This window comes from Salvia hispanica, chromosome 2 (assembly GCF_029641045.1).
Source record: "Salvia hispanica isolate PSC_SH4W2 chromosome 2, Shi_PSC_v1, whole genome shotgun sequence".
Taxonomy (NCBI): domain Eukaryota; kingdom Viridiplantae; phylum Streptophyta; class Magnoliopsida; order Lamiales; family Lamiaceae; genus Salvia; species Salvia hispanica.
Genome location: NC_142693.1, coordinates 34,120,312 through 34,145,835, shown reverse-complemented (window position 1 = coordinate 34,145,835; position 25,524 = coordinate 34,120,312). Strand labels below are relative to the sequence as shown.

The window sequence follows — 25,524 nt, the reverse complement described above, 5'->3', positions numbered from 1 at the left end:
AGATGACACATTTCCTTTTTTGTAAACTTTCTCTCTCCAATTAATACACTCAACCACTTTTTCTCACCCATATTCAAATATTCATCTTTTTTTCTCTCTCTATTTTAATACTTTCACCCCACCTTTTCTCCCTCCAATTAAAAATATTAACCTATAACTCCTAAAATCATGTGCCGTTAAAGAATGTGTCATCTTAGCCGGGACGGAGGGAGTAATAACAAAACTAATTTTATGGAAAGCGTGAACTATAGTTCCCTATTTAAAAATATAGTAATAAAATATAGTAACAAAACGAATCCCCCATATTTCTACAAAGGGATATTGACATCCAATATCACGAAACTTTCAAAAAGTTGAACTTTTCCCACGAACTTTAAAATTGGCAAATAATATCACGAATTTTACCCCGTGTTTGTTTTTTCCCACGAATGAAAAATTCCCACAAATAATATTATGATACCAATCTTTTTTCATAATTTCTCGACAACAATTTTGAAAGTTTCAAGTTTTTCAATCTTTGAAGATAGTTTTTCTTGAAGCACACCCTCCAAAATTGTTTTTCAATCTATTAAAATAACATGAATTTTTTCATTCGTAGGAAAAAACAAACCCGGGGTAAAGTTCGTGATATTATTTGTCAATTTTAAAGTTCGTGGGAAAAAACCCAACTTTTTGAAAGTTTCGTGATATTAGATATCAATATCCCCTCTACAAATATAATAAATTATGGTTAATTTTATCTAATTTTTATTCATGTATTTATCCACGTCATCATCCACGTCAGACATATACACACGTCAGCACACTATTTAGCCGGAAAACCCGACTTGGGAAATCGGAGCACGTTGGCAAAGTTCGTGATTTTTGGTACAACATTTGAAGTTGATGGGAAATACCAAACTTTTTGCAAAGTTCATGATTTTTGTTGGAGCAGTTAACCCTAATTATAATCAGTCATTTTAAAAAATTGTATAACTAACCAAAATTTGGCTAAATTTATAATTTTTCTGACAATTTGACCTATTAAAAATTAAGTTAAATAATTTTCTTAAAACATGCATTAAACTGAAATTGGTTGTATGGGCCAAAAATTTTCGCAGAGTGAAAAAGGAACGCGATTAAATTCATTCAATAATTAAAGATATTGCTACTGCCCAAACACAATTCTAGAGACAGTGTCAGATCTAAGCTTGATATAACTCATATCCTATATCTTTATGAATTAAAGATTAAATCATGACTAATTAAAGCGTGATATCCTAATGGAACTAATATATCTTTCAAATTTTACATTTGTATCTTCCACTAAAATATACTACTAGTACTTTGCCAATATATATTTTGCACAGTCGATCAGTCGATTTAAAGTCTCAAACTATTGTGTGATCTTATATAATCTCTTCTCCAGATAGCACAAATGTTTGGTTTATAAGCTTAATTTCAATGAATAAGTCATTTTACATTTTGTCGAGGTGTTCTTACATTGATGTGTGAATCTATTTCAAATTATAATGCTAGATTATTTGTAGAGTCATAGTCTAACATTTTTGAGTTCAAATTTTTATGCTTAGACTACTATAGCTAACTATTGCTCTAATTAAATATATCACTATTTATATAACTAACAACAGGTCGTTGTAGTATAGTGGTAAGTATTCCCGCCTGTCACGCGGGTGACCCGGGTTCGATCCCCGGCAACGGCGTTATAAATATTTTTTGGATTTTATATTTTTTTATTAAATTAAATACTTATGTTTAATTTCTTATTGCAATTTGTATTCTAGTATATTTTTTAGTACTATTATTATTCTGATACGGATTATATATTTTGGCTCAAAGAAAATACGAAATACCCATGAAATAATGCTGGGTATATCTTCTGGCCTATTTCCTCGGTCCCCATCGGCGGCGCAAATTGGGCGGCGCCGCCTCCTTTCTGAATTCTCCTTCTCCACTCCGTCTTGGTATAATAAGAAAAGTGGATTGAGATTGAAGCCAATGGCCTCAATTTCGACAGAGGTAGAAAAACCGCGGAAACCCTGGCTTTTCGTCGGCCTCGGCAATCCCGGGAAGCGTTACAGCGACACTCGCCACAATGTCAGCGTAACATAACTTGTTGCATACATATAGTGATGGATAATTGTTTTATTGATTTGAGGCTTTTTGTGTTGTGAACAGGTCGGATTTGAGTTGATTGACTATATAGCTGAAGCAGAGGGGATTTCAACCAGCTCCATCGCCTTCAAATCTGCTTTCGGGAAAGGTTTTGAGTTTTTCTTTTGTTTAATTAACATTTCAGCTTTATCTCTGTAACTCATGACTATTGTGTTTATTTGTTTCGGAGCCTAATTTTAACAACTTCGTCCTGGAATCTAAGTAGACACAATTGGTGTTGGTAATTGAAGGGAAACATTGATTAGTTTCAATAAAGATGACTCAGGTGATAGTTTTTTATGTGGTTAGGTTTTATTGGTGATGTTCCAGTTATGCTTGCTAAACCACAGACTTTCATGAATGCTAGTGGTGAGTCTGTAAGTTCACTCCACATGTCATGCTAATTATTCAAACGTAATCTTTGCCGAGTGATCGAATGGTTGATTTGCTTATTCTTGTCTGTAGGTTGGTGCTCTTGTTTCTTATCATAAGATCCCGTTGGAACAAGTTCTCGTGGTTAAGTATCTGCAAACTGCAACAATTTGTTACCTTTGTAACTTTGTGAGCACTAAGCTGATGAATGTTGTCATTTCAGATGTTCGATGACATGGATCTGCCTTTTGCGAAGTTGAGACTACTACCTAAAGGCGGACATGGAGGACATAATGGGTACTTATATATCCCTGAGTTAGTTGTTTACATTTTGTGCACAGTAGCACTTTTCCAATTCTTGAAAACAATAATTTAAAAGCGAATCACCAGCTGAAACATTTTAAATAAAAAGTCAATTTACTTTTCTAGTATTTACTTAGCATTTTCCCTCCAATCTTTAATTATCATGTATACAGTAGCAAGTAGGTGTTCTTATGATGGAATTATTAAGATTCAGACATCCTTTTTCTTGATTCATCATTCATATAGTTTATTTTTACTATCATGGATATGGCAGTTTGTCAAGCCTTATGTTCTAGTACATGGTTTTAACTTTCAATATATGTGTAACTTGCTCTCCAGATTGTGATAGCTCAATCCTTGTCTAGAGTCCTTTCAGATTAAAGCCTAAATCGAACTAGCTTTCCCTAACTAATTTGATAGCCCAAATCCAACTAGCATTCCCTAACTAATTTGATTACCCAAATCCAACTTGCTTTCCATAGAGTCCTTTTCTATATTCTGATTGAATTTGTATTACATTGATATGCTCAATTTGCTCTGAATCTATTGGTTTTGCAGGATGAGAAGTATTATAGCTCACCTCAAAGGTAGTCGGGATTTTCCTCGCTTACGAATAGGTAATTCCCACAGTTAAATACCTCTTTTGCGGATTCCTAGTTTCTGACAATAAAAATTATATTACTCACTGATTGGATTCTGATAGGCATTGGAAGGCCTCCGGGGAAGATGGACGCTGCAAACTTTGTTCTCCGCCCTTTTAATAGACAAGAACGCGAAGAGGTATACTTGTTTATGTTGTGAGAAGTATCAATTAGTTTATTGAAACAGAGAGTAGCTGCTTACAACATTCTTTCCTCATATTCCCAGCTGGATTTCACGTTCCAAAATGGCTTGGAAGCTGTTCGAATTCTTGTGCAACAAGATTTCAACAGAAGTGCAACCTTTGTAAACAGCGCCAAATCACTGACTAACACATCGTAATGAGTTGATTCTTTTCTGATTGAAGAACTTAATTTGAGATGGGAACTTGCTTGGAGAGAGCAGATTCGAGTACCTTACAATCAAGATGCTACTCATTAGTCATTACCATTCTTTGGTCATTTTATTGGTTACTTTATCGGAATATTGAACAGATTTACTATAGTATTATTTTGGATTGTTCCTTATCTTTCATTTATGATTTTTAATTTGATATGTTTTTCGATTTGTTTTCTGTTAGTTAAATTTTTTAGGGGTGTTTGTTTTCAATTTATGATCCAGCACCCAAATTGAAACTCTAAAACTTTTGTCTTTTGGTTATGGGATTTGGGTTGCTCAAGATTTTCACTAGTGTGACCAAGTATCATTTCAAGATTTTCAGAAATAAAAAAAGGTAAATTGGATAGATATTAGTTAGTTGCTCAAATATCAGATCAAGATTGACTAGTTTGAATATTACATAACACTATCATTTCACCAAACGCAGTCACAATAAATCTAAGTAGCTTTAAGGTACTAAAAATTGGCCAGAAATATAAAATGAATGTTAAATTCAAAGTACATTGCACAAATTAGCTAAAATGCAAGGGCAGTAGCTACCACAAACATCAACAGCATTAAATGTGATTGAAGAGATGAAGAGGCACTCTTTTTACTAGGATGGACAGCAGATGGGCCTGGAGCTGGAGCCGGAGCGATAGTATCCGGGGTATCTATTACTGGGTTTGGGCTTGGGCTCGGGCTCGGTCTTGGGCTTGGGCTCGGGCTTGGGCTTGGGCTGGGTGTGCGTTGAGTGACCCGAATGTCGACCCTCTGACCGGCCTGGCAATGGCTCGGCAGACCACAGATGAAGTAGTAGTGGCCTGTCTTCGTGATGGGGAACGAGTCGTTGCCGGTAGCCCACGATGCATACGGAGCGGTTGAGTTGCACGTGTTGAAGTTCTTGTGCGTCACTCTCACTACGTTGTGGAATTCCTTCTTGTACTCAAACACTGGATTTTGTTGCCAAGGTCATAATTGTCAATTCCATAAATCCAAACTACTTCTACTAAGTACTAACCTATTTTCACTTTAGAAATCTCATAATTTGGACATCATAGTGAGTTCATGATACCCGAGTTCCTTAACCCTTATACATGGGAATATTAAGCAATCTTTTTTGTGTGTGTGAGTGAGAGACAGAGAGACTTACAAATGGTGTCACCAACTTGGAAATTCTTTGAAGCAGTCCAAGAATTGTAATAGGAAGAAGTAAGATTGATGTTGGTCCAACCAGAAGATTCACCAACTTTGTGAACAACTCCACCATTGCAACTTTCAACAATCATCACCATCAACACCAACAAATATTTCAAATTTCCACCCATTTTCATATACACCAACTTATTTGTTATCAAGAATTTATGAAACCCTAATGAAAAACTATTGTTAGGTGTATAGGTATATATAGATAGAGATGACTGATTGAGATTCGATTGATTTTATAATTGGAAATCTCCCATTCCAAATCTCCCATTCATTAACTCATTATTAGCTTACCTTTACTAGTTGACATTATTTTGCACATAATCACGATTTCAAAAATATTTATTTTGACTCCTTAATACGTAACCTAGTTTCCATTTTTTATTTTTTTTCCATCTCACATTTTTAAAAAAATATCCTCTAATGTGGCATATTTTGATATTTTCACATATCTTATGATTATAAACCTAGCATATATGTATTTTCATTAAAATTTCGGTTTATTTTTTAATGAGTCATGATTGCGGTTCATTTAAATACTCTCTGCTGCAATAAAACGTCCAACCTTCTAGTTGTTTGAGTCTTAATAATGTAAAAAGGGGGAAATAGTGAAATATAGTACGTTAGTATGTACTAATTTTATAAAAAAAAGCATACGTAAATGAGCCGGAAGTACTAATTATTTGTTTCTTATTCACTAACATAACCCAATCTTCTTATTTATTTCTGCTCCGATCCCATTTATTACACTCGCATCACATGACTTAAATATCTTTTATTGCATTAGTCCTAATTGTTTGAAATAGATTTAGGTAAAAATTGAAAAAATACAAAAATTCTTCCGAAGTAGAAAAATGGAATTCCATATATAAAAGTTTATTTCAAGAATTTTAATGCTACTATTTATTTTGTATCATAAATAATTATTACTATAATAATATTATTACTCCCGTCCAATTCAGAGTGACATGTTTTTTTAAACTTTTTATTTAAGAGTTATGGCCAAATGCGGTCCTAAATATATGATCGTTTTATCAATTTGGTTCTGAACATTATGTTTTTGATTATTTGGTCTCTCACAAATGAACTCGTACCAAACTCAGTCCTAAATTGACAAAACCCTTAAAAGTAACGGTAAAAGCAGTGATCAAATAAGTGTTTTAGCCGATTTTGACCAAATTAAATTACTAATTATAATTAGTTACACCTAATTGAAGTTCTTAAATTAAAAAATTAAACACTCTCCTCTCCCTCTTCTTCAAATCCCACCCACGGTAACCTTCCCCTCCTCAACATCGCCGGCCACGACGCATTCGTCGCCCACCACCACGGCTACGCCTGGTCCCATCTCGCCCCCTTCCACAACCACCTCCACCTCCAACTCGCCTGGTCTCACCTGTGACGGCGCATTCCTCCACGCCCTCTGCGGCGCTGTCAATTTTGAACCGATTTCGGTTCGAGTTCATTTATGAAGGACCAAATAATCAAAAAGATAATTCAGGACCAAATTGATAAAACGGTCATATGTTTAGGATCACATTTGGCACAAGACAAAAGATAGGACAAAAGATTTTTAAATAATGAAGATATATTAACTTAAAATAAAGAATATGCAGTAAATAAGTATAAAAATATATTTACAGATAAGAACTAATCAAAATAAGTATTTGAAATATTATAAACAACAAAAAAAAATATTTATACAATTGTACTTCTCTCAAGAATGAAACATTCATATTTTTGCAGATGGTTGTATTTTATTTTAATATTTGATATGATAGTATAAAACAAAAGAAATAACAAAAGAGGAGATGTGTGGATGAAATAAAATAAGTCATACAAATAAAGAAAAATGTAATACTACTATTTACAAAAAAATAAAAATAAAAAGCAAACTATTGGAACGAATAAATAGTTCACCAGTTTCGATTAACAAAATCAACTCAATTATAACTACGTGTACTTCTAGTAATTTAAATAGATTAAAGTACTTCCAAACAATGAAAAATCAACCACACTTCAAATATATAACTATTAAAAAATCACATAACTATTGAAAAACAAATATTTATAATAAATAATGACAATTAATAAATAATGCTCAAAACATTCATTCATCAAAATTGAATGATAATATTGTAAACCAATAAATTATTACTCTACTAAATTATAATTTTATGATATATAAAATATAGCACTGAAATTAAACTCTATTCGATAGATTATCAAATTTATAAAATTATATACTACTAAAATCTAAATCATAGAATCCAATATAAGCCCAAATAATAGCACAAATAGCAACAAAAACCATTATTCATCAAACCCTAATAAATGACTATGGTTTTAAGCAGATTCCTTATTTCATTTCCTTCTCTCTCGCCGCCTCCCCTCACCCGCGTCGCCGGCGAGCGACGTCGGCGCTTCCCTACCTTCCCTCATTTCCTTTTCTCTTCCCTCTAATCGGTGGAACAGTTGAACGCCGCCGCCGGACACCACCTCAGTTCCGCCTACCCACTAAACACCAGTCTCTCGCTCGCTGCCTCTCTCCCTAGCCGCCTCGCTGCCTTCCTCCCTAGCCTGCACAGTTGCGTCGCCGGCGAGCGACGTCGGTGCTTCCTCTATCTCTTTCCTCTCTTCTCACCTTTCTCTCTCATCTCTCTCTCTTTTTACGCCACAGCCACTGCTGCCGTCTGCTTCCACGCCGACGATGATAGTTGGGACTTGGAGCTGTCGCCGACTGTAATAAAAAAATCAGATAATTAGTCCACTAAAATGAAGATTCAATTAATGGTGTGGGTAAATATAATTGTTTATTCTTATTTGAGAAGCAATAGGAATTGTCTTTTTACCATCCAATAGTTGTCATTTCTCAAAATGACTAAAAGGGTAAACAAAATAGCTTCACATTTTCCCTCCAAAAAGAATAAAATTGTCTTTTCACCAAATTGTCACTTTAGATTAGTAAGATTTAAAGTGCCACATATCTCAAAACTTTGTCGATGACACTTTGTATTGTCTTTGGTGTAAGAACGGTCATCTCTATGCCCAATATACAGTTTTGCTCTTTCAGGCACAATATACGGTTTTGCTCTTTCAAGTACCTTCTAGAAAATACTAAAGATATTTTAAACACACAAAAAATTGCCAAATAAGACAAAAAAAAGTACTGTCCCTCTATTGTCAATTGCGCTACGCCCCTGCAAGTACTCCATTCCATTCTTTGCATAATAAGAGTTCTATTTTGATATTTTCGTTCGTTCCACAGTAAAAATCCTATGGTAAAAAGGCTCCACATTCATCAACTTATTTCACTCACATTTTATTATAAAACTAATATATATAAGTGGAACTCACGTCCAACTAACTTATTCAACCCATTTTTCTTTACATTTCTTAAAACCTGTAGCCAAACCAAATAAAACTCCTATTTTGGAATAGATGGAGTATTTTTTATTTCCCAAAATCTCAAAATTTACAATTAAAGAAAAAATTGATCAAAAAATCACCTTGATTGAAATCTGAATCTTTATGTCAGATGATATTATACTTATCATTTGGTTGATGAACGATTTGGACACTGACTCGGAGAGAAGCTCGGTGAAATGACATCATTATGAATTTATATATACTCATTATCAATTCGCATGCTTGGTCTAGTGGTATTCAATCGCGTGTTCTAAAGCAGTGGACAGAGTTTGAAACCCACCAGTGGCGCTTGTGTATCCTCTGTTCATATTTATGTTTCTAAATTTTTATATCCATAGTTTAATATTGATTCCCAAATAGAAACCATCAAATAAACAAATATTTATTCTTCTGTTTTATTAAATCTTTTGCATTTTTATATTTTTCCTTCTCTTGTTATTCTTCTGTTTTATTTAATCTTTTGTATTTTTATGTTTTTTCTTCTTTTGTTATTTTAAATATTCTAATGCATTTCACACTTACACAATTCACGCACATATATTTAATTTTTCTGTTTTTTCAAATCTTTAGTAGCATTTTTTATATCTTCATCATCTTAATTTTTTTTAATATTCTAATGGATTTCTTGTATATCTTTTCTTCACAAAATATAATTAGTGTTTATCTTTTCATTCTCTTTTGATGGATGTTTTTAATAACAACAATAAAATTATAAATTTTGTTGGAGAAAAAAAATTATAGAAAAGAAAAAAATTTGATTAGATTTTAAACTTCGTTTGTATAATTATTTATTGCACCCCCGAACGAAAAATCCTGTATCCGCCACTGTCTGTGAGTATGCGAACTACCTGCACCTGAACAAATTTTCAAACTCAAGAAAGGTATTTAAATAATTTCAAGTGGATGAATAAAGATCTTGAGAAAGTTTTTATGATATCTATCCAGTGTGATGAATGGAATATATGACAAAGGTGGCCACATCTCAGGGTCAGGCGCCGATGAGCACATTGAAGTTTTTGACAAACAGATTACTCTTTCGATACAAGAAAAGAAATTTTATGAAGAATGACAGAGAATCTCGAAGAATGTGGCAGAAGATTGATACGAATGGATAAGTAACGTCACAAACGGGATGAATGAACAAGTTGATAAGTCGTAGATGGAATGATTGATGCCATAATAAAGTGTGAAAGTTCGTTTGTTAGCCAGATAAAGTCTTGATGAATTGAAAATTAGTAGAGAACTTAAGAGATATAAAGTCACAAAAATGTTATCAATAAAAACGTTTGATTTTTGTCCATCATAATGGAGCCTTTACAAAAACACTAATTTAAGATTAACACAAAATCGGGTATCTGCGGATACCAGATTCGAAAGTTTCAGGTATTCGATACCGAAATTCCCAAAAACTAATACACAATAACCAACCCAAATCAGATTTCGGGCACCCGATTACGCGACTCGGATATCCAGTTCCAAAAAATCGGGTATTTAGTCCCAATTGTGATTTTGATTTGTTTTTAAATTAACCACGAACTTTTAGAAATACAAATTTAAAGTAGTATTTAAGATAAAATAATTACTGAGAAATACAAAATTCATAAGTAAAGGGCGGCAGAGGGAGGCACAGGGCAAGAGAGCAAAGAGGGGAGGAAGGTGGTATGAATTTTGTGGTATACTCTAACTCCCTAAATCACTAAACACTAATATGCTAACTACTCTCTTTGTCGCGAATAGGATTCCCGTTTTTCCATTTTAGTCTGTGTGCGAATAGGAGTCCTGGTTCACTTTTACTATAAATGTTAATAGTGTCTCACATTCCACTAACTCCTTCTACCCGAATTTCATTTAAAACTAATATAAAAGTGAGAACTATATTCCACTAACTTTTTCTACCTACTTTTCTTAACATTTCATAAAACCCGTGACGCCAAGAAATGAGACTCCTAATGACAGACGGAGGGATTATTAACTAAAATGAAATCATGTAAGCAAAAGTATATTTAATTACTTCAAATTTTTAAATGTCAAAATAAATACATAATTTGTTACTAATTTTTTTAAAAAAAATACTAGAAAATTTGGGTAATTTGCCAATAATTCAAAATTGTCATTACCAGATACTGATCCAAAATCCGAAAAATTAAATTTTTGGTATTCAATTATCCAAAATTTTCGGATGTGGACATCAGACCATTTTGATTGAACGATTTAAGAAATTTATAAAACCCTAATTTATATATAAAAAACAATATAAAGAACTAATTAATATAGAACTACATCTACATCACCCCCCTAAGATCGGATTTCAATGTCGACATGATATCAGAAATTAGTTTAAGTTATTGTAATTGCAGCTCTAACCATTACATCTTATTTATATTTTTTATTATAAAATTAATATACAAATAAAATTATCATTTTGTATTCACTTTATTTTATCTTTTATAAAATATGTGAACTGTAGACTATAGTGAAGTGGAGAAGAAGTAAATGTTAGCCACAATATCACTATAAACTATAGTAGTATTAAGTTTAATTTCATATATTTAAACTATAGTAGTATAGTGAAGTGGAGATAATTACACAATTTATATTTTACTTTTGTTATTTATAAAAAATGTTTGAATTTGCATTTATATATATTTCAATTTAATACATTTTGTTATGCGTTTGGACGTTAATTTTTACTAACATGATGTACTACAAAACATGATACAACGACAAATTTGTTTTGCACAAATATAAAAATAATAATACTATATCATTTTGTACAAATACAATAAAATAGTTATAAAAAATTTTATACTTTATATAGGCAAAGAGATACAATATCTTGGCTAGGGGAGTGATCAATTGATAACTAATTAGCAATCCCAAACTAAGGCTACATCTTAGCCATTAGAGCATCTCCAATACAAATAGGCCAGCCATGCATAGGCCAGCCACTCTCTCTCCCTGCCACGTCAGTAGCACTAAAAATCCACCTGCCACATCAGATTTAGGCCAGCCATAGGCCAGCCGCAATAAAAATAATTCAAAATATACTACATCTACGGAATTAAAATTACGATTAAATTACCGAATTAAATTTACGAGACATATACGAGAAAATTCATTAATTTTATTTAAATAAAAAAAAGTACATTAACTAAAAATAAAAAAAATTACATAATAAAAACAAAATCCGGGCTCCACACACGAGCCACCGCCTCACTCTATTCCTCACTAATTTATTAAAAGAATACATTAAAAAATGTTAGTATGACATGTTTCTGTTTTAGGTCTTAATTTTGTATTTGGCTAGTTGTTGTTGTCCATCGCTAGATGTTGCTCTTGTACAGAAATTTAGAGATAGAGAAAATCGCGTTTATATAGTTTTTCAAAAATTAAAAAAAAAAAAGAATTAAATTTTTTTTTAAAAAAGAATTAAAAAAAATTAAAAAATAGCACTGACCGATCGGCACGCCACAATGCCGGCCTGCGCATCGGCCAGCGCGTCGCGATCGGCCAGCCCACGCCGAAATTTTAGCCGATTTCCCGCTGGCCGCCTCCAATGGTTCGGCTAGCCGATCGGCCAGTGCCGCGAATCGGCTAGCCGGTCGCTAGCCGACCATTGGAGATGCTCTTAGATTAGAAGATCTAGTGGTTGAAATAATGCCACATAGATTATATTTTTAATTAAGAAAATTAATAAATAAAATTAGAGGGTATTAATGTCAATTCTCTTCCATTAACATCATCTTAAAATTTTAAATTTACGTAACTCTCTCAATTTTAAATTATTTTTTCGCAAAAAAATATATCAAATTAAAGATAATTTTATAAGGATTCCAACGAGATCTCAATTGCATATGTTCCGACGACGTTCGGATGATGAAATTTGATATTTTTTATTTTAGTTTTCGTAAATGTTGATAACCAGATTTTTATCAACAAATACATCAAAAAATCTCAATAAAACCATGTAAAAATCTCAATAAATATGTGTTGATATTTTCTTGTACTAGTGTTGATATTCTTATGTCATATTCTTGATATTTGTAATACACTATGTTGATATAAAAAAACATTCACGAAAATTATCATATGATAACATAATGACGATATTACCCTTTTGTTGATATTTTGTTTACTATTTATTGAGATTCGTAAGATTTAATCTCATCCACTCATTTTAAAATCTAAGGGTGGAGATTTGGTCTTGATTTTGGATTATGGTGCTATAAGCATTAGAATATGATACATCTTGGCTAAACATAAATAACGAAACGTATTAAAATAAATAAGAAGAAAAGTTTTGCATAAAAATATAAAATAAATGTATAATCGTTTGTATGAGTTGTGTAAATATTCTGGTGTGATCAATTGCTAACTCACCCCTTAATTGCTAAATACGACTAATTAAAAATCATAGGAATTTAGAGCTCTAATGGTCTATAAATTGTCATGTGTAATTTCATTTTTCAATTTCTAATATTAAAAGGATAGAATAAGTACCAAGTTTAGGATTTAGGAATATTATGTCAATATAGTGTATTAAATATGTCAACACGAATATATGAAAATGTCAATACAGTTCATATTGACATTATCCATGCATTATTATATTGACACAACAAGTTGTATTGATATAAACTGCTTCACGAACTATATCCAAATTCATGAAAATATTATCAAATTTTGACATCGAATCATATGCATGTAGGATCTCGTTGGAATCTTTATAAAATTATCTTTGATTTGATATTTGTTGTGCGAAAAAATATTTAAATCAAAATAGTTATATATATTTAAAGTAGAATATTTGTTACTAATTGACATTAATACTCATAAATTGATATTTTTTTGGATAGTGTATTGATACTTGTAGTTGAATGATTTTGTGCCTTGATTTAATGATCCCATATCTATCGTTTAATTGTAGTTAGCCATTTCAAAATAAATTAACAATATAACAGTAAAAAATTAGAAAATATTAATAACTCATTTTCACATTCTGGAAATTATACGCCCAACACATGTAACTGTATGTTTGTGATATTGACTCTCGTGACTGAGGTGTTGTTCCGGTAAAAGTAATTTCTATTTACTGCACCAAACCATGAGAGAGACGAGGAAATTAAATTGCAACGGCAAACAAGGAAACTCAATTTGCAAAACCGGAGATCGCCGTCGACCAAACCCTACCGGCTGCGGTAACACTCGCCGCCTACCTCTCGCCGCTTTCTCAAGGTACTTCTTCTTCGTAATTCTCAAATTGGACGCCCCTTACCCAGCTTTGGGGGGTCAATGATCCGAACCTATCCCACTCCCGCCCTAATTTATGCCACACCTGCAAGGGTTTCCGGTTCTAGTGAATGAATCATGCGCGAATTTGTGTTTTCAGTGACTAGCTTTTTGAATTGTTGTAAACTTGTGAATCGGTCAGCTTTTTTGGTGTTTTCCCCTTTTGTTAATTGGTGGAGTTTCAGCATCGTGTATTCGTATTAAAGCTATTGTTACTATTTTATGATATGCTATATTTCTAATTGCGTCGATGGATATTAGCTCAATTAGCTTCCGTACTTGTTTTTGCCGTTAATGGCGGAATCAACTGCAACAACCTCACAAAACATGGATAAAATCTATAAGGTGCATCAGCGGTGACTAGGAATTGTCAATCGTGAAAATATACGGGTATGACTGTGAGCTTTAGTGTGATATGTCACTGAAGGTCTCCAAATATGTTTCAATAACTGTATATGATTCTTATGGAGGATTTAGTTAGAGGAGGCTATTATTGCTTAAGAAAATCTGAAAGTAGGCTGCGGTTACTGGAATTTCATAATTTAGTTGGATGAGGTAAGGTTATTATTGATGCCAAAGTGCCACCTCTGTCTCATGATCATTCTTTGCCCTGAAATTCCCGGATTCCTTTCTCTCTTCTATAAATAAAACCTACCCATCTCTCTTATTGTAAATGGTCAGAAAACCTTATGCTTGACACAGTGAATTCTTGATCTGTAGACATGAGATCTTGACAGAATCAAAAGGAATGAAGAGTCCAAGCAAATCTCTCGACGTGTTTGACTTCAAAGAAGAAGATGAGCTGACAGAAATGACCGTCAGAAAATTTACTCCCGAGTTTGGGTGTCCTCGGGCCCTTAATGGTAAGACACCATCAACTAGTATGGTCATCTGTCATGAGTGTGGATGATGAACCTTCCACTGGGAAGAATTATACTTCATAGAACTGTAGAACTCCAAAAAATTGTGGAAAGGACTCTTGATTAAAATATACCAAATTTGCTATGTATGATCAAGGCCATAAAATGAAAATGCCTGGCTAACAATAAGAGAGTGGTTTTCTTTCTTTTATAATGTCCCCATGCATGCATCCTAACAGTGTAATATTTTGGATCATGACTATTATTGCAGCGGAAAATTATGATGCGAAGACGCCAGAACTAAGCCCTGTTCTACAAAATGATTTTGTTAGCCTTGGACAAGCTGCCGCAATTAAAGAAGTTGAATCCGGAATTATTTCTTCCAATGTGGAATATGGCTCAAGCCCCGGTGCCCCTCTAGAGGATCATTCAAATGATTCATTTCCAGCGTCTTCATGCAATGTACTGATGTTTTAGCCATTTATTAGCTCTGTCTTGGCCTAAAAAATGTGCCTCCTGATTCCACATTATCTCTATCCAAAGAATGTGCAGGTTAAGTCTGTTTGCTTGGCTTCAGATGCCATTAACAGCATGGATCAAAGATCACCATATGATAATAATGGTCTGAATCAACAAACCTTGTTTATATTCTTGCTTTACTTACTCTCTGCCTTTTGTTTTTGATTTAGAAACGATGCAGTTTGGTTTAAATATGAGATTTTGTAAAAGCCTTTACTTACTATATTTGTTCAATTGCATCAGCTTCTTCTGATGGACCATCACCTGACTGTTTCGATGGTGGGGATTTGGTAAGTATTTATTGTACACTATAGACCCACCTGTATATTCTTTTCATACCTTTATATTTCCTGAGTCATAAACAATATATCTTGTATTTGCATCCCGCCTTTGACTTTTATGTACCTGTGTGATAACTGATAAAGTTGCTAAAGAAAAACATTTAACGAGGAGTTTAAATTCTCTTTATTTTGTCAAGAAAGTAGAATGTAAACTACTTCACAGTGTAGCTTCATAAGTAGTGTTAAAGTCCCTTTACATTGCTACTTTTCCCTTTTTAACAATGGCATAGAGTGTTAAAGGAATTAAGTGATATTTTGAAGATGGAGGAATCCTTATAGGAGGTTTGTGATAAGGTTAAGGTTGGAGTTTCTTGGAGGGTGATACTGATACATCATAAATAATTCAAGGTCTTTTAAGAAAAATACATAAAATCTAGATATAGGTCAAGATTGGAATCATATGGTTAACTAGAAGACTGTCACCATTTCTAAATCTCTAATAAGTTTATATTGTTTCCTATAAAGAAAAAAATAGTAGTTCCATTATAGATGGTACTGCTAATGTGATGTTGTACATTATAATGTTTCATTTGGTTCTATCTACCATATGCTTAGGAGATGGATTATTTTGATTGATTGAGTGCAGCTCAACACAATTAGTATAGTTCTTACATCGAGATTGGCAGCATGCTGAAGAACTAGTCTTTCTATATGGCAGGATGGTGAGAGGGAGGGAATTGATTTCTATGCTGATTATCTGGATTACCGGGGTTCACAATATATGGATTCTGTGGTAAGCTTCTCTAAAAGTTATGTTGAAGCTAGAAGCAGAACCATCCATGAAGATTTTCATATTCATATGGAAATTGATGATATTGTCAAAATAGAGTCTCAGTGGAGTGCTCAGGTAAGTAAAGCATGCTAGATTTATTTTTATGCTCTTCATATACTCCCTTTGTCCCAAGGTAGTTGAGTCGTATTCCTTTTTGGGCTGTCTTAAGGTAGTTGAGTTATTTCTTTTTTTGGCAAAAATTTTATTTTCTGTCATACTTTACTATCAATTCATCTCTCTTACTTTATTCCCTCTCTTACTTTGCTTTCTCCACTTTAACCTTTAACACATCAATTTCTTAAATCCCGTGTCCAAAAGAAATGCCTCAACTGGAACGAAGGGAGTACTATAATACGATGTTGAAATTGACATAAAAAATTACCTTTATTCAGATTGAGGCTGGTACAATCAATATATATTTCTTTGCAAAAGATGTAGCACAAGTTGAATCTGATGATGTCCACAATGCTTCAGGTTGGTTGACTCAGTTTACTTTTACTGCTGTACTCATATTACGAGATTACTGTTGCAGTTTTAAGAGATATACAGTTTTATGCTGATAGCACACTATTTATTACGCTGAATGTGTTATGTGTTTTTAACTCATATTGTATGATACAGCAGCCTGTGGAAACCAGAGGTTTGGATTTGTTTAGTTTCAAGTTTTTGCTTTATCTAGCATCAAATTTTATACGAAGACACAAAGTTATAAGGTTCGGTTAAAATGGCTGCAAGCTATAGTTTAATTACCATTGCTAATTTTCATTACATAAATGACTTACGCATCCATGGTTTGGTGCATTACCTTGTGTCATAACAAATTGTTACTGCTATCCAAACTTGCTCATAATGGAGCCATTTCTTTTTCAGTATGTTAAGCAGAACTTGGTCCTACGATGCAACAGTGAAAAGTGAAAACTTGAATTATTTCAGTGTTAGTTTCTTACATTTTAGTCTTATATACATGTTTATCTGAAAGTTGGTTTATACTCATCGGGAGTTTGAACCCACTTCAAACAAACTTTCCCTCTGTCAAAAATCAAGGAATCTAACAAGTCCAGGGAAAAGATCAATAATGCAACACATTGAGTTGAGGAAAACAAGGGTCATAGTAGGTGACATTTTAATTGCCCCTAAGTTTATAAAGTTAGATTATCGCTACTGAGTTTTGATTCTTATAGATCAATGTGGTGTGTAAACTGATTTAAAGTGACTTGTGAAGGAACTAGGTTAACTAGGGGAATTAAAAACAAACACTATATCGTTGTAGAAAAAAGGAAGATTATACAAATGTTACATACACACCAGAAGAGACTTAGGAAAAACAGGTTTTTTCTTCAGATTGCATATACCCTACGGGCAACAACAGATAGTTGTTCATTGTGTATGTGTATAATTCCCTTAGTGGTACGAAAAAATATTCTGGATGCTTTTTATCTGAAGCATGGTTGTTGAGATGTTTCTTATAATATGCTCTGGACTGAGTATGGGTCAAAGTGAGCTCTAAAGACTTGTAATATACCATATTGGTCATATGATATCCATAGGAGGCCAGACCAGGCAAGTGAGAAGTGTCAGAATGAACTGTTAAGACATACTTGCAAGCATTAATATATTAACTGTTAAATCAGTTTTCTAGCTGACAGCTGTAATATTTAGTGAAGTATTGAAGTTGCAGCGGATAAGATACACAGAAGCATTTCTACCCTGTAGAAAAAGTGCTAATTGCTTCGCCATCTCCTTCAAGAATTATAAGTTTATTGGTCTCTTATCTAATTGCTATATACTATTATTGAGTTATAGAATTATGATCTCTGAGAGAATTCTTGTGTTGCTGCTTGTCTGCTACTGATGGATCTCAAATCTGTTGCTCTCTCAGCTGTATCAAGAGTCCAAGAGTTGCAATTTCCAGCTGTTGATCCTAACTGGTACCAGAAACTTGAAGCAATTGAATCTCTGGATGACAGATATAAGGCACTTTGGAATGTCCTACTTGAGTGAGTATTTAAGCACCTATATTAGCTATAAGAAAACTTTCAAAGTTATGCATATGACAGACGCCAGGGATTCCCTTTCCTTTCGTTGACACACGTGATTCTGTAAATAAATAGCTTGTGTTATGAGCTGTGCTTGATATTTCAAGATTGATGTTATTGTTATATAACATTTGGTTTAGTTGATTCTGTGACATTTTCACTGGAGGGGGGAGCTTTCGGGTGCATGTATTTGTTTACTGATAAACTCGTCTAAAATTGTAATAAATATAATTGAATCTAAAAGAACCTAACCTAATTTAATTTAGGTAGACTTAGTATTCCATTATTAGATATGGTACGAGTTATAAGATTTTTGTCCTCTTGTTAATTAAATCTTGCACTTAGGATCTGGCATAATGTGTTTCGACTTTCTTGTTATACTTTGCTGAAATTGTCTGAGAATTGAATAATAAATCAGGCCATGTGTTATGGATGCAGTTTATTGCCTTACATTTATATCATGAAGCAATTTGCAATCTTTCATGTAATTTTGTTAGTCCGACTTTAAGCAAGGCAAACAGAGTGATACTGGAAAGTTATAAAAGTATTGCATGACTATGTTATATTCTAAATACTATGACATCAACATTTATATGAATTTCTTTGGTAAGTAGGATGAAAATTACCACTAGTTCAAATCTCTAGATTTTTCCTCCTTTCATGTAGTTTAGCTTCTTTGTTTTGTATTTGATGGGAATGACATAGCAAAAAACTGTAGCAGTTAAACTTTACCAAAGGTAACTGTGTGAACCTCTGTTTTAGATCTTTAAGGTTCGACCACATATCTTGAAATGTTATTATCCTATTGTTGATCATTGGTGCGTACTTGGTTTCTTTTGAAGCACTGGAGTGGATTCTTCTTTGAGAGGAAGGGAAGATTGGATGCTCACGAGAAGCTACTTTCCCAAGTGAGTGTAATTGTGCCTGGGAATTGCTTGAGTTGTGTACTTTTATAAATGCTATTATCTGTTCCAAGGACTTACAACTGTATGCTTTCTGTTCTCCTGTTTTCCAAACTATTGTTTCAATGACCTCTTCGGTCATTATTTTGTCATCGGGCCCTTAACCCACAGACACTGTTTAAACATTAACCACTGATTGAGTCATATAATCAACTGATGATTTGGTCAGAGGCCTTGTTGTTTGGTTTCAGAGAATCGTTGAATTTTATCATATTGCCATGCCTATGTATATATGTTGTTTATCACTGAAAAATTTCCAACTTCTAATTTCTGTATAAATGTTAGTTTGTAAAAGTTGCCTTTTCGTAGTATGGGATCGAACTGGAAATGTGTCAAGTATAAAATTGGACATGGAAGTATCATATTCCTACTGATTCCTGTGACCTATTAGATGCCAGTCTTTTTCACATTTGTTCCTCTCAGCATTAAGTTGAGGAAGCAGTTGAATAAGATATTACGTAATTGAATTGAAAGATTGAGAATAGTTTGTTCTTACTTGAGAATCAACCAGATACTGTGTTTGGGTACCTTATGTAGATTTTACATGCAGGCACTAAAAATTTCTACTCAGTTTTATGCAAAATTATAAAGATTGATGAGGAGATGTTTTAGGCCCTGCTCTATTGGAATGGATAATTGTATGTTTAAGAAGCATCCATCATGCTGCAACTTGAGAAAGCTGCAAAAGAAATAGTTTTCAAACAAATTATATTTTTTGCCTGATTGCTATCTGAACTAAGCTACTTTCAAACGTTTCAGATTTGAAAGGCCTTTTGAAGAAGTGATTTATCCAAAAGGTGACCCTGATGCTGTTTCCATAAGTAAGAGAGACGTAGATCTGCTACAACCAGATACATTTGTTAATGATACAATCATAGACTTCTACATTAAGTAAGTTTGCATACAAATGTAAAATTATTTTTCACTAGCATTCTCCTGCGCACATCAAGCTGTATATGGCTTTGGAGATATGAGGAATTTATCATTTTTGTATTCTTTTTTTTGGTTAAGTAGTAAGAAGGGGATTTCAGTAATAATTTGTTATGACTATACCTACCGATGTATATAACATCATAATTGATACTTACAAAGTTTAACTACATTAGCTTGAGGTTGACTAAAAAGGAAAAGTAGAAAAATATTACTCCTTTTGCACCTTTTTCTGAAGTATGTAGCCCTTTGCAAAAATAGCTTATAGATCTTTTTGAGTCATAGTTTGTTTCTTGTTTGTTGGTTGTTTGAACTCTGCTCACAGTAAGTCTCTTGATTTGACAGATATTTGAAAACTAGACAAAATGTGGATGAGAGAACTAAGTTCCATTTCTTCAATAGTTTCTTCTTTCGAAAGCTGGCTGACATGGACAAAGATCCATCCAGTGCTTTTGATGGCAGGGCAGCTTTCCAGCGTGTTCGTAAATGGACAAGAAAAGTAAATTTACTAGAAAAGGATTTCATTTTGATTCCTGTCAACTACAAGTAAGAAACTAAAACATAAACCCTAGTTGAGATTTTGGTAGATTGTCCTAGCTTAACTTCTAGTATCAAGGCTTTGAGAGTGGTGACTTACAGTACAATGATATGGCAGTCTCCATTGGAGTCTTATTGTAATTTGTTTCTTTGGCGAAGTTGTGAGCTATAAAGGCAAGTTCTTCACAACCTGGACACCATACATAACATAGTTTCAACTTACTGATTTCATTACTTTTTTTTTGTTTTCTTTTATGGTATTTCCGCAATTCAGACCGGGATGACGAGTCGGGAAGAGTGCCTTGTATATTGCATATGGATTCTTTGAGAGGAACTCATTCTGGTCTTAAAGATCTCATGCAAAGGTATATTGTTACTTATGTTCTATGTGCCTTTGTTTCTCTCAGAAAGTGTGAGAGATTGTGGGTTTTCATTTCAGTATCCCAATCAACATATACAATTGAAGCATGCACAATTCTGAAAATTGTATAGTGTTACCAGTATAAGGCAATAAACAAATATTAACCATATTTGGTTCACTTTTCTTCATCTTTTTTGCTTTTTCTTCCTGCGTCATTGTTTGCTAATGTGTTTGGATTTTCACCCGTAACTTGAATTGGCAGTTATTTATGGGAGGAGTGGAAAGAAAGGCAAAAAGGAACATGTGAAGATCTTCATTCCAAATTCAGAAACTTAAAATTCGTACCACTTGAGGTATATATGAAATATGACCTGCGTATACGAGCATACAATGTTTAAAAGCATGTAGAATATATAAAGTATCTACAAACGTATTAAGCGACCTCCTTTGGGTCTGGGTATTTAGAATCGATTTAGTGAATATTATTGTTTTTTGCTTCTTAATAGAAAGTGAACATGTAAGACGATTGTTCTCTACTTTCATGTGGTGTCGTGGAGCATGCTGGGGGGTCTTTATCTTCCCCAGATATTTTTTTACTTAATATGGATTTTCTGTTTAGAAGTTGAGCACGGCCATTATGCATCATTTGCTAATCTCAATGGGGAAGATATGTGACATCATGTTTGCAGATTGCGAGCTGCCTTATCTTCATTTGAAGGCATGAAAAATGACCATTTTCCTTCATATCTTTCTTCGATTGAATCCATGGTGCGTAGTGCTATTCAGCACTTGTCACTGTACTTCCCCTAGCAAGTGTTCTTAATGTCTTGTAGGGCTAAATTGGAGATATCTAAAAGTGAGGTTTGGGTCAATTGTCCTAGTTACAGTGTCCTTCCAACCTGCGGTGAATTCATACTCTGCAGGATGACCAAATTTTTTAAATTTCTCCATTCTCAATACTTTGAATATGAGTATCTCATTTCTTAGTTCACTTGCTAAAAGATGATCATGTCTAATGATAATCTTCACTCTATCTTTCATGACCTTCCTTTAGGCCCCCCGCCTTTATGTATTCTCTACTTGTTGTTTAATTTAATCTTCATCTATATAAGCTGCGTCTTGTTTCAAGTGTAATTAGAAGCCTGGAGAGCTTGAAGATATGCTGTTATTGACTTTATTCTCATAGAACATCTATTAGCCTCAATCCAAGAATAAATAATTTTTAGAGACTAGTTTTCTAAGCGTTGATGGGCTTACTAGCTTCTTTCGCCATGTTTCTTTGATTGATCATCAGTAATTTAGGATGGCATTTGCGCACATCTTATTTTGGAAATAGGATCTTATGTGTTATCTTTGGGCGATATGATCATCCAATCCAGTTGCTGGAATCTGCAGGTACCGCAGCAACAAAATTCATTTGATTGTGGACTTTTCTTGCTTCACTATGTAGAGCTCTTTCTCGAGGAAGTTCCCGCTAACTTCAATATCTACAAGATCACACCATCCCTTAACTTTGTAAGTACCCTGTTATGTCCTATATCAAACGTACTACATCTTACCTGATGCATTCAATTTATGAATATTGCAAATTGCGGCTTGGGAGGCTACCTATGTGCTGTTCAGCTGCTATGGGGCGTCTTTGAACTGCATGTTGTGTACCTGGCTTTGAGTATGCACTATCTCAAAAATATTTCAGAATAAATGAAGTCTGCACTCTCCATCAGAAATGTTCCCTCTGTTCCCCAAGTATATGCACACAGCACACATTACCATTTTGGGAAGTCCCCCCAAGTATATGCACACTAAATTTTTTTTACACTACCTCAGAATAAATGAAGTCTCTTCTCTCCATCAGAAATGTTCCCTCCGTTCCCCAAGTATATGGCTATATGCACAAATTACCATTTTGGGAAGTGCCCCCCAAGTATATGCACACTAAAATATTTTTACACTACCTCACTACACATCCTTAGTTTTCAAACCTGATTTGCTCCACCTATTTACAAATTTACCACACATGGCACAGCAATTCTCCACTCAACGCACTCTACCTAACAAAGTGAGACCTTTTCTCCACTCACAATACACACTACCTTAAACTTAATAAAACCACTTGGGAGAGGGAAGGTGTACATAACTTGGCCTCTCTATCAGCATTTTGTTAAGAAATGAGGATATTTTATTTTATATATTTTGTTATCTTGTCTGTGACCTAGAAAACATATAAATTTTAATGGTTATGTGACCCTATGTCTGTGTTTTTAGCTCCAGGAAGATTGGTTTCCTCCTGCTGAACCCACCATCAAAAGAACTCATATTGAAACATTAATTAGTGGTTTGCTTGACTCCAAATCTGAAGAATGCCTGGCATCTGGTGGGAGTGGTATGCACTCCCCTGAAGATCTGAACGACACTCATGGCTTTGACAATGCCATTCAGTTTGCCGTAAAATCTCCCCCTCCTTTGGATGGATTTCCTGAGAGCTCGCTATGTGAGGTTGGCCAGGGAATTGAGCTGACTTTACTGCCTACTTCATCTGCAAGAAGCACCCAATGTACCAAAACTTCAGGATTGGTTTTAAAGGAGTTGTTTAAGCAAGAATCTACTCCAGAATCTTTTGTTGATGCACCATGGGAAGCTTTAGAAAGCAAAGCATCTATGTTTGAGCTTAAAAGCCCTGCTTCTTTTCCAGAGGTACTTCAGATATCCTTATTCTTCGGATGCCCTTTGGTTTTGTTACTCAACGGTTAATTATAATGGATGGTATCATTAATATGGCTCTTTATTATCTACATAATTGTAATGCTACTCATAATCTTGAGAGGTTTATGCATATTGTGTGTGTGTGTGTGTGTGTGTGTGTGTGTATTCTTTATGGTAATGCCCTTACTTTGGAGCCAGTCATCGATTGAATGCAATTATGGGTCTGACACTTGGGATAGCTACCTGTTTGACAATTAAAAGATGAATCATGCCTTGGTGTTTCCCCTTTATTTTCTGCTGGTAACTGCTGTTGTATTTGTTGCATGTTCTTTGCTGATGAATTTCATTCGTAAGTATGTCTATCAACAGGCAGAAGTGAAAGCTACGTGTTTTGCGACCACAGAGTTAGCCAAACAAATCTTCCAGCATCCAGATGATGTCACCCCAGAAGCAACTATGTTTCCCTACCAATCCGAAGATTATAGACCAGAGGCAGTTTACCAACCCACACCAGTGGATGCCGACTCAATTCCAGTGGCTTACCAACCCACACCAGTGGATGCCGACTCAATTCCAGTGGCATCATGCCGTGACTCTGGTAAATATTCGGGACTTTAGTGAAGTAGTTAGCCTCATACACATAGATGACATACAGAGAGGTAGGTGTATAGTATATGGCTTGATTGTTTTGGTTTTCTTGTCTACAGGAGCACTGCTTAATGGCGATGGTCTTGCCGACATCAGAGCCCCAAACGGCAATTCATTTTTCATGGAGAATTTCTCAGAGCACCGCCAAGAAGCTAACCAGTCGCACAATCACACCCTCCCAGATGTATTTGAGTCTGGTGACAGGTTGAATGCTGTTGAGTGTGAAAGCCCAGATCTAATTCGCTACCCCAACAATCAAGTCGACCCACCCCTGCCGCACTCTAACTCTTCGCCCGGGTCAGCTGAGCAGGGTAATGATGGTGTCGGGCGAGAATGGGTTTCAGTATCAGCGGAAGAGCAGCATGCTGCAAAAAGGATGCGAATCAGCCCGAGTGGTGATGGAGAAGAGCTTAATGACAATCTGTCGAAGGACCTTAATTTGTAAGGTATAGTGCTAAACTCAAATATTTTTCTGTTAGTTTGTCTTCCACAGCCATAGATGCTTTGGGAGCTTTTGTGGCCGTCGTTTTGTATGAAATATGTAGATTATAAGTGGGAAAATTGGATTGAAATTTCATTCTTAAACTTTCTCACGGATCATAAAGTAGTAGTATACACTTTTGGGAAATCGTTGATTTGAGGTGTTTGAAACAAATTAAGGCCTCGTGTTCAGTAAAAGTTACATTAATCTAGGACTTCGATTTTCATTCGTTTGTGAATGTAATTATTTGCAAGAAAACACACTTACCATGTAGTTCGTGTATTTGACACACATTATCTAACTTTTCGAATGAAGTGATTCGAATAAATATTTACTTATTCAAGTAACGACGAAAGAATAGTTGTCTATGTGTTCACGTGCACATATACACAAAATTAAACTGTTTTCTTGTGGCAATATATGGGATTACTCTTCTACGAAATTTTATTCTTATTGGGATGATGAATGAAGTAAAAAAAGTAGAGATTTTTTAACAATACATTTGAAAGTTTGGCATAGCATATTTTTAATTATTCAATCAGACGTTTATTTATAGATAAAATTCATCTCTTGATATTGAACTTGTCTGAAGAACGATGAAGCA

At 34.2% G+C, this 25,524-nt stretch overlaps 3 protein-coding genes and 1 non-coding gene across 7 annotated transcripts; 3 read left to right on the top strand and 1 right to left on the bottom strand.

Moving 5' to 3' along the window:
• Positions 1–1,631: 1,631 nt before the first annotated feature.
• On the top strand, positions 1,632–1,703 carry TRNAD-GUC (transfer RNA aspartic acid (anticodon GUC)). Its single transcript has one exon. It is a non-coding gene; the product is annotated as a tRNA-Asp (tRNA).
• Positions 1,704–1,832: 129 nt separating this feature from the next.
• On the top strand, positions 1,833–4,035 carry LOC125211281 (peptidyl-tRNA hydrolase, mitochondrial-like). Its single transcript, XM_048111013.2, has 8 exons — positions 1,833–2,097; positions 2,179–2,263; positions 2,464–2,531; positions 2,620–2,670; positions 2,750–2,823; positions 3,388–3,446; positions 3,533–3,609; positions 3,697–4,035. Exons 1-8 carry the CDS (start codon positions 1,864–1,866, stop codon positions 3,808–3,810), a joined length of 762 nt encoding a protein of 253 aa, XP_047966970.1. The 5' UTR covers positions 1,833–1,863; the 3' UTR covers positions 3,811–4,035.
• Positions 4,036–4,378: 343 nt separating this feature from the next.
• Positions 4,379–5,174, bottom strand: LOC125193373 (mavicyanin-like). The gene is made up of 2 exons (XM_048091149.2): positions 5,000–5,174; positions 4,379–4,799 (listed from the first exon to the last, which is right to left on the bottom strand). The coding sequence occupies exons 1-2, from the start codon at positions 5,172–5,174 to the stop codon at positions 4,384–4,386; spliced, it is 591 nt and encodes a 196-aa protein (XP_047947106.2). The 3' UTR covers positions 4,379–4,383.
• Positions 5,175–13,560: 8,386 nt separating this feature from the next.
• On the top strand, positions 13,561–25,158 carry LOC125200873 (putative ubiquitin-like-specific protease 2B). Of its 4 annotated transcripts, none has more exons than XM_048098685.1 (18): positions 13,561–13,716; positions 14,491–14,633; positions 14,902–15,092; positions 15,183–15,252; positions 15,393–15,439; positions 16,149–16,337; positions 16,655–16,736; positions 18,142–18,259; positions 19,141–19,206; positions 20,020–20,151; positions 20,536–20,736; positions 20,846–20,901; positions 21,002–21,092; positions 21,351–21,441; positions 22,484–22,603; positions 23,354–23,782; positions 24,161–24,389; positions 24,499–25,158. In XM_048098685.1, exons 1-18 carry the CDS (start codon positions 13,586–13,588, stop codon positions 24,882–24,884), a joined length of 2,772 nt encoding a protein of 923 aa, XP_047954642.1. In that variant the 5' UTR covers positions 13,561–13,585; the 3' UTR covers positions 24,885–25,158. The 4 variants fall into 4 exon arrangements, with proteins under 4 accessions (XP_047954642.1, XP_047954638.1, XP_047954639.1 ...); XM_048098681.1 differs by having other exon boundaries at positions 24,146–24,389; XM_048098682.1 differs by having other exon boundaries at positions 15,174–15,252.
• The last annotated feature ends 366 nt before the right edge of the window (positions 25,159–25,524 follow it).

Excerpts from the sequence above, each read along its gene's own strand:
- LOC125193373 (XM_048091149.2), bottom strand. The coding sequence starts at position 5,174 with ATGGGTGGAAATTTGAAATATTTGTTGGTGTTGATGGTGATGATTGTT. Across the intron at positions 4,800-4,999 it reads CCAAGTTGGTGACACCATTT|TGTTTGAGTACAAGAAGGAA; the intron begins GTAAGTCTCTCT and ends AACAAAATCCAG.
- LOC125211281 (XM_048111013.2), top strand. The coding sequence starts at position 1,864 with ATGCTGGGTATATCTTCTGGCCTATTTCCTCGGTCCCCATCGGCGGCG. Across the intron at positions 2,824-3,387 it reads GGACATGGAGGACATAATGG|GATGAGAAGTATTATAGCTC; the intron begins GTACTTATATAT and ends TTGGTTTTGCAG. Across the intron at positions 3,447-3,532 it reads TTTTCCTCGCTTACGAATAG|GCATTGGAAGGCCTCCGGGG; the intron begins GTAATTCCCACA and ends GGATTCTGATAG.
- LOC125200873 (XM_048098680.1), top strand. The coding sequence starts at position 13,586 with ATGAGAGAGACGAGGAAATTAAATTGCAACGGCAAACAAGGAAACTCA. Across the intron at positions 19,207-20,019 it reads ACGAGAAGCTACTTTCCCAA|ATTTGAAAGGCCTTTTGAAG; the intron begins GTGAGTGTAATT and ends CAAACGTTTCAG. Across the intron at positions 20,737-20,845 it reads TTGATTCCTGTCAACTACAA|TCTCCATTGGAGTCTTATTG; the intron begins GTAAGAAACTAA and ends ATGATATGGCAG.